We start from the raw sequence: 8,654 nt of genomic DNA on the forward strand, positions 1-8,654 counted from the left end.
ACGGTTTCCCAACTTCTTGAACTGTTTGTGTTAATATCAGAGAGTATACGCCCCTTATAATCTTTATTGCTACAGATGAATACTTATTGACCAGTGAGTCTCAATCCTTCCTCAGATCACTTTCTGAGTCTCCTTAGTGTTCAGACCTCCACCTGTTCAGACCATCACCATACAGGTAAGTGAAATACAACTACACACACTCAATACACACAAACAAAGATACACAGACACACACATAAGGATACACAGACTGAGCGTCTGCTAAATGGCATTTATACAGTATATATATTATTTATAAAAGGAAGACGTATTTGACACAGTCTTTGACCCAGACACACATATACACAGTCAACGTAGGCTAGCTACTCAAGTACTTAGAACTCAATGTTAAATGGACACAAGTCAAAACATTATCTAAGTGAAGGGAGAGGCTAAGGCACTGGTAAGCTCGACAGGAACTGAGCAGAGGTGCTTGGACTAAAAGGTAAGAGAAACAATGAGATTTTTAAATTGAGAACAGTCACAGAGCACTAGGACAGCTGGATTCACCCTACAACAAACAGGTGAGATTACCTGCCTGTGTTAGGTAGATACAGTATATACATTTAGACAGGTGTGTGTACACCATCAGTGTACCTATTCTCTCTCATCCATTTTTTCTCTTCTTTGCTACTTGTCTAGTTCACAGGATGTTGACGTTTACGTTGCTGCTCCTGGCTTTGTCAAGTAAGAATCTGAAAGTTTTGAATCTTTCTTTTCTTTTGACAGACGAGATTCCTGACATTTTGAATAACTGAAATATTACAGTATAGGCTGCTTATGCAAAATTACTACATTTCATCATATCAATGTACTGTAACTTTGGACTTATTCTTGACATTGATTTAGCTCTTTTGGACTTTGTTACAGTAAATTCTTATCATGTTAGACAATTTGTCTGGCACAGTGGTTAATAATTGTACAAATAGGGCAGCGGTTCATTCTCTATGTATGTTCTTATCTGATCAAAATAAGATCATGCCTTGGATACCAAGGTCAAAGTTCAAGGACAGTGTGTTTGTGTGCTGGCATGCATGCATATAGGGTATGTGTGTGCCCGTGTGCATGTGTGTGCGTGCATGAGTATGTGCCTTTTTGCAAGTGTGTGTATGTATGAATCTGACCATGCCTCCCCCCACTTTTGCTCCAGATGATAATATTTACTGATTGCATGTTGTGTCCCCCCAGGTCTCCATGCTGCCCCACTGAGGGATGATGTAGTGGCACCCCCTAGAGGTAGGCTTCAGGATCACAAGGTCCTGGTTTTGCCCCGGAGTGTCCCAGTGAGGGATCATGTAGTGGCACCCCCTAGAGGTAGGCTTCAGGATCGCAAGGTCCTGGTTCTGCCCCGGAGTGTCCCAGTGGAGGAGCGCAGACAGGGAACAGAGCCCTCCAGACGCTTCATCATGGACCTGAACACTGGCCTCGTCAAGGAACACATCAGCGAGATGGACAGGAGAGTGGGACACAGTAAGCACAGCTTTTCTGGCAGTCCTACAGACATTCGCTATGGAAGCTAATGCTTGCTGAAAACAGTGTAACGGATATTGGTGAAAACAGTGTAACAGATATTGCTGAAAACAGTGTAACAGATATGGCTGAAAACAGTGTAACAGATATTGCTGAAAACAGTGTAACGGATTTTGCTGAAAACAGTGTAACAGATATTGCTGAAAACAGTGTAACGGATTTTGCTGAAAACAGTGTAACAGATATTGCTGAAAACAGTGTAACGGATTTTGCTGAAAACAGTGTAACAGATATTGCTGAAAACAGTGTAACTGATATTGCTGAAAACAGTGTAACAGAAATAGCTGAGAACAGTGTAACTGATATTGCTGAAAACAGTGTAACAGATATTGTGTCTGTATATTTCTCTCTCTCTAGTGTACGTTCCTCCCTCTGTGGATGAGTTCAGACAGGGAACTGAGAACTCCCAGAAAACTCTGGTGGACATCAGGAGCGGGCGCATAATCAATCCTGTTGGAGAGATGGCGAGAAGCATGAAACTGACACCTCAGGGTGAGAGAGTGTGTGTTTATGTGTGTGTGTGTGTGTGTGTGTTTATGTGTAAGAGAGAAAGAATATACTAAAACGTTATTGAGCACTTAACCCATTTATTTCCTATCCAGAGCCTATGGAGGTCCCAGTCCCAGTCCAGAGGAGAGTGGGAGGATGGGTGAGGGCTGATGTTCTGCCCCGGAGTGTTCCAGTGGAGGAGCGCAGACAGGGAACAGAGCCCTCCAGACGCTTCATCATGGACCTGAACACCGGCCTCGTCAAGGAACACATCAGCGAGATGGACAGGAGAGTGGGACACAGTAAGCACAGCTTTTCTGGCAGTCCTACAGACATTCGCTATGGAAGCTAATGCTTGCTGAAAACAGTGTAACGGATATTGGTGAAAACAGTGTAACAGATATTGCTGAAAACAGTGTAACAGATATGGCTGAAAACAGTGTTCCAGATATTGCTAAAAACAGTGTAACGGATTTTGCTGAAAACAGTGTAACAGATATTGCTGAAAACAGTGTAACGGATTTTGCTGAAAACAGTGTAAAAGATTTGCTGAAAACAGTGTAACTGATATTGCTGTAAAAAACAGTGTAACAGAAATTGCTGAGAACAGTGTAACTGATATTGCTGAAAACAGTGTAACAGATATTGTGTCTGTATATTTCTCTCTCTCTAGTGTACGTTCCTCCCTCTGTGGATGAGTTCAGACAGGGAACCGAGAACTCCCAGAAAACTCTGGTGGACATCAGGAGCGGGCGCATAATCAATCCTGTTGGAGAGATGGCGAGAAGCATGAAACTGACACCTCAGGGTGAGAGAGTGTGTGTTTATGTGTGTGTGTGTGTGTGTGTTTATGTGTAAGAGAGAAAGAATATACTAAAACGTTATTGAGCACTTAACCCATTTATTTCCTATCCAGAGCCTATGGAGGTCCCAGTCCCAGTCCAGAGGAGAGTGGGAGGATGGGTGAGGGCTGATGTTCTGCCCCGGAGTGTTCCAGTGGAGGAGCGCAGACAGGGAACAGAGCCCTCCAGACGCTTCATCATGGACCTGAACACCGGCCTCGTCAAGGAACACATCAGTGAGATGGACAGGAGAGTGGCACCAGGTACAGGGTTTTGAAATGTTACATTATCCTGAAATGTGAATCTCCTAGGAAAATGACGTTTATTTTAATTTTTTTACATTTAGGGTTTGATATATTGTCTCTCTCCCATCCTCCTCTGCTCTCCAGTGTACACTCCTTCCATTGTGGATGAGTACAGACAGGGAACCGAAAACTCCCAGAAAACTCTGGTAGACATCAGGAGCGGACGCATCATCAGGCCTGTTGGACAGATGGAGAGAAGCAATAGACTGATACCTCAGGGTGAGAGAGAGAGATCCCAAAGTACAACAGAAGTTTTTCTTTTTGATATACAGCACCAGTCAAAAGTTTGGACACACCTACTCATTCAAGGGTTTTTCTTTATTTTTTTACTATTTTCTACATTGTAGAATAATAGTGAAGACATCAAAACGGTGAAATAACACATATGGAATCATGTAGTAACCAAAAAAGTGTTAAACAAATCAAAATATATTTTATGTTTGAGGTTCTTCAAATAGCCACCCTTTGCCTTGATGACAGCTTTGCACACTCTTGGCATTCTCTCAACCAGCTTCACCTGGAATGCTTTTCCAACAGTCTTGAAGGAGTTCCCACATATGCTGAGCACTTGTTGGCTGCTTTTCCTTCACTCTGCCACCCGACTCATCCCAAACCATCTCAATTGGGTTGAGGTCGGGGGATTGTGGAGGCCAGGTCATCTGATGCAGCACTCCATCACTCTGCTTCTTGGGAAAATAGCCCTTACACAGCCTGGAGGTGTGTTGGGTCATTGTCCTGTTGAAAAACAAATGATGGTCCCACTAAGCCCAAACCAGATGGGATGGCGTATCGCTGCAGAATGCTGTGGTAGCCATGCTGGTTAAGTGTGCCTTGAATTCTAAATAAATCACAGACAGTGACACCAGCAAAGCACCCCCACACCATAACACCTCCTCCTCCATGCTTTACGGTGGGAACTACACGTGCGGAGATCATCCGTTCACCCACACCGCGTCTCACAAAGACACGGCGGTTGGAACCAAAAATCTCCAATTTGGACTACAGACCAAAGGACAAATGTCCACCGGTCAAATGTCTATTGCTCGTGTTTCTTGGCCCAAGCAGGTCTCTTCTTCTTATTCAAATCAAATCAAATTGTATTTGTCACATGCGCCGAATGCAACAGGTGTAAACCTTACAGTGAAATGCTTACTTACAAGCCTTTAACCAACAATGCAGTTTTAAGAAAGAATACCAAAAAAATCACACAAATAAATACAATATAAAATAATATGAAATAAAAGTTACAAATGATTAAAGAACAGCAGTAAAAATAACAATAGCGAGGCTATATACAGGGGGTACCGGTACCGAGTCAATGTGCAGTGGCACCGGTTAGTCGAGGTAATTTAGGTAATATGTACATGTAGGTTATTAAAGTGACTATGCATAGATAATAAACAGAGTGTAGCAGCAGCATAAAAGGGGGGGCAATGCAAATACTCTGGGTAGCCATTTGATTAGATGTTCAGAAGTCTTATAGCTTGGGGGTAGAAGCTGTTTAGAAGCCTCTTGGACCTAGACTTGGCGCTCCGGTACCGCTTGCCGTGCGGTAGCAGAGAGAACAGTCTATGACTAGGGTGGCTGGAGTCTTTGACAATTTTTAGGGCCTTCCTCTGACACCGCCTGGTATAGAGGTCCTGGATGGCAGGAAGCTTGGCCCCAGTGATGTACTGGGCCGTACACACTACCATCTGTAGTGCTTTGCGGTTGGAGGCCGAGCAGTTGCCATACCAGGCAGTGATGCAACCAGTCAGGATGCTCTCGATGGTACAGCTGTAGTACCTTTTGAGGATCTGAGGACCCATGCCAAATCTTTTCAGACTCCTAGGTTTTGTCGTGCCCTCTTCACGACTGTCTTGGTGTGCTTGGACCATGTTAGTTTGTTGGTGATGTGGACACCAAGGAAATTGAGGCTCTCAACCTGCTCCACTACAGCCCCGTCAATGAGAATGGGGGCATGCTCAGTCCTCTTCTTTGTCTTGATCACGTTGAGGGAGAGGTTGTTGTCCTGGCACCACACGGCCAGGTCTCTGACCTCCTCCCTATAGGCTGTCTTGTCGTTGTCGGTGATCAGGCCTACCACTGTTGTGTCATCTGCAAACTTAATGATGGTGTTGGAGTCGTGCCTGGCCATGCAGTCATGAGTGAACAGGGAGTACAGGAGGGGACTAAGCACGCACTCCTGAGGGGCCCACATGTTGAGGATCAGCGTGGTGGATGTGTTGTTACCTACCCTTACCACCTGGGGGCGGCCCGTCAGGAAGTCCAGGATCCAGTTGCAGAGGGAGGTGTTTAGTCCCAGGGTCCTTAGCTTAGTGATGAGCTTTGAGGGCACTATGGTGTTGAACGCTGCGCTGTAGTCAATGAATAGCATTCTCACATAGGTGTTCCTTTTGTCCAGGTGTGAAAGGGCAGTGTGGAGCGCAATAGAGATTGCATCATCTGTGGATCTGTTGGGTCGGTATGCAAATTGTAGTGGGTCTAGGTTTTCTGGGATAATGGTGTTGATGTGAACCAAGACCAGCCTTTCAAAGCACTTCATGGCTACAGACATGAGTGCTACGGGTCGGTAGTCATTCAGGCAGGTTACCTTAGTGTTCTTGGGCACAAGGACTATGGTGGTCTGCTTGAAACATGGAGAGGGAGAGGTTGAAAATGTCAGTGAAGACACTTGCCAGTTGGTCAGCGCATGCTCGGAGTACACGTCCTGGTAATCCGTCTGGCCCTGCGGCCTTGTGAATGTTGACCTTCATGAGGTAGTCATCATGAGGTAGTCACCTGGAATGCATTTCAATTAACAGGTGTGCCTTCTTAAAAGTTAATTTGTGGAATTTCTTTCCATCTTAATGCGTTTGAGCCAATCAGTTGTGTTGTGACAAGGTAGGGGTGTATACAGAAGATAGCCCTGGTAAAAGACCAAGTCCATATTATGTCAAGAACAGCTCAAATAAGCAAAGAGAAACGAAAGTCCATCATTACTTTAAGACATGAAGTTCAGTCAATCCGGAAAATATCAAGAACTTTGAAAGTTTCTTCAAGTGCAGTCGCAAAAACCATCAAGCGCTATGATGAAACTGGCTCTCATGAGGACCGCCACAGGAAAAGAAGACCCAGAGTTACCTCTGCTGCAGAGGATAAGTTCATTAGAGTTAACTGCACCTCAGATTGCAGCCCAAATAAATGCTTCACAGAGTTCAAGTAACAGACACATCTCAACATCAACTGTTCAGATGCGTGGATCAGGCCTTCATGGTTGAATTGCTGCAAAGAAAACACTACTAAAGGACACCAATAAGAAGAAGAGACTTGCTTGGGCCAAGAAACATGAGCAATGGACATTAGACCGGTGGAAATCTGTCCTTTGGTCTGATGAGTCCAAATATGAGATCTTTGGTTCCAACCGCCATGTCTTTGTGAGACGCAGAGCAGGTGAACGGATGATCTCCGCATGTGTGGTTCCCACCGTGAAGAATGGAGGAGGAGGTGTGATGGTGTAGGGGTGCTTTGCTGGTGACACTGTCTGTAATTTATTTAAAATTCAAGGCACACTTAACCAGCATGGCTACCACAACATTCAGCAGCGACACGCCATCCCATCTGGTTTGCGCTTAGTGGAACTATCATTTGTTTTTCAACAGGACAATGACCCAAAACACACCTCCAGGCTGTGTAAGGGCTATTTGACCAAGAAGGAGAGTGATGGAGTGCTGCATCAGATGACCTGGCCTCCACAATCTCCCAACCTCAACCCAATTGAGATGGTTTGGGATGGGTTCGACCACAGAGTGAAGGAAAAGCAGCCAACAAGTGCTCAGCATATGTGGGAACTCCTTCAAGACTGTTGGAAAAGCATTCCTCATGAAGCTGGTTGAGAGAATGCCAAGAGTGTGCAAAGCTGTCATCAAGGCAAAGGGTGGCTACTTTGAAGAATCTAAAATCTATTTTCATTTGTTTAACACTTTTTTGGTTACTACATGATTCCATATGTGTTATTGCATAGTTTTGATGTCTTCACTATTATTCTACAATGTAATTTTTTTTTTAAAAATAAAGACAAACCCTTGAATGAGTAGGTGTGTCCAAACTTTTGACTGGTAGTGTATATATTATATACCTATATATATATACATATATATATATATATATATATATATATATATATATATATATATATATATATATATATATATTCATATCCATTTCTAAAAGCCTGTCCGCTTGAATTGCTTATTCAGTGGCCCTATCTTTCTCCCTGTAGATGTGAGGCTGGTCGAGGCTGAGGTTGAGGTCAGGAGTGTTCCAGTGGAGGAGCGCAGACAGGGATCAGAGCCCCCCAGACGCTTCATCATGGACCTGAACACCGGCCTCGTCAAGGAACACATCAGTGAAATGGACAGGAGAGTGGCACCAGGTACAGGGCTTTGAAATGTTAAATTTTTCGGAAAGGTAATCTCTAAAAAATGAAATAACTATTGGTATTTAGGGTTATATACACTGTGTGTACAAAACATTAAGAACACCTTCCTAATATTGAGTTGGGGCATGGACTCTACAAGGTGTCGAAAGCGTCCCACAGGGATGCTGGCCCATGTTTACTCCAATGCTTCCCACAGTTGTGTCAAGTTGGCTTGATTTCCTTTGGGTGGTGGACCATTGTTGATACAGACAGGAAACTGTTGAGCATGAAAAACCCAGCAGCGTTGAAGTTCTTGACACAAACCGGTGCACCTGGCACCTACTACCATATCCTGTTCAAAGGCACTTCAATATTTTGTCTTGCCCATTCACCTTCTGAATGGCACCGATACAGAATCCATGTCTCAATTGTTTCAAGGCTTAAAAATAATTATTTAACCTGTCTCCTCCCCTTCATCTACACTGATTGAAGTGGATTTAACAAGTGACATCAATTAGGGATCATAGCTTTCACCTGGATTCATCTGGTCAGTCTATGTCATGGAAAGGAGTTCATAATGTTTTGTACACTATGTACATTCTCTTTCTCTCTCTCCAGTGTACATTCCTTTCTCTGTGGACGAGTTCAGACAGTGTGTGTACAGTATGTGTGTGTGTATGTACAGTTTGTGTGTGTTATGTTTGCGTACTGACGGAGTATGCTTGCTCTCCTTCTCCCTGTAGATGACAGGCTGGTGAGAGCTAAGGCTGAGACTCACTCAGAGACAGAGTGTGTTGGTGAGGTCATCGATGGCCACTGCTATCAGTTCAACCCCACACTAATGACCTTCAGTGAGGCAGAGGTGAAATATACACCCAGTCAGTCACATTCACTTTTCTCTCAAACAAACAGCTGTCCTAATATTTGTGTGTGTGTGCGTCCAGTCCTCCTGCAGCGTTCTCTCCCCTCACGGACACCTGGCCTCCGTAACCAACGGCGACCTGCACTCCCGCCTGGTCTCCATGGTGACCAAGGCCACCAAGAGCCCCG

General features: G+C 44.4%; 1 protein-coding gene across 1 annotated transcript in view; it reads left to right on the top strand.

Moving 5' to 3' along the window:
* Positions 1-281: 281 nt before the first annotated feature.
* LOC311109558 (uncharacterized protein) overlaps positions 282-8,654 on the top strand; it is a gene marked incomplete at its 3' end in the record, with an annotated part of 13,914 nt that continues 5,541 nt past the window's right edge. Inside the window, exons 1-11 of the mRNA XM_084152478.1 lie at positions 282-484; positions 682-726; positions 1,228-1,509; positions 1,927-2,061; positions 2,172-2,360; positions 2,732-2,866; positions 2,975-3,163; positions 3,290-3,424; positions 7,467-7,619; positions 8,348-8,466; positions 8,549-8,648. Of these exons, the coding sequence (XP_084008604.1) occupies positions 690-726; positions 1,228-1,509; positions 1,927-2,061; positions 2,172-2,360; positions 2,732-2,866; positions 2,975-3,163; positions 3,290-3,424; positions 7,467-7,619; positions 8,348-8,466; positions 8,549-8,648 (1,474 nt within the window). The 5' untranslated portion in view covers positions 282-484; positions 682-689. The remainder of the gene's footprint in view (positions 485-681; positions 727-1,227; positions 1,510-1,926; positions 2,062-2,171; positions 2,361-2,731; positions 2,867-2,974; positions 3,164-3,289; positions 3,425-7,466; positions 7,620-8,347; positions 8,467-8,548; positions 8,649-8,654) is intronic.

This window comes from Coregonus lavaretus (genome assembly GCF_964263955.1).
Source record: "Coregonus lavaretus genome assembly, chromosome: 35".
In the NCBI taxonomy this organism is placed as follows: Eukaryota; Metazoa; Chordata; class Actinopteri; order Salmoniformes; family Salmonidae; genus Coregonus; species Coregonus lavaretus.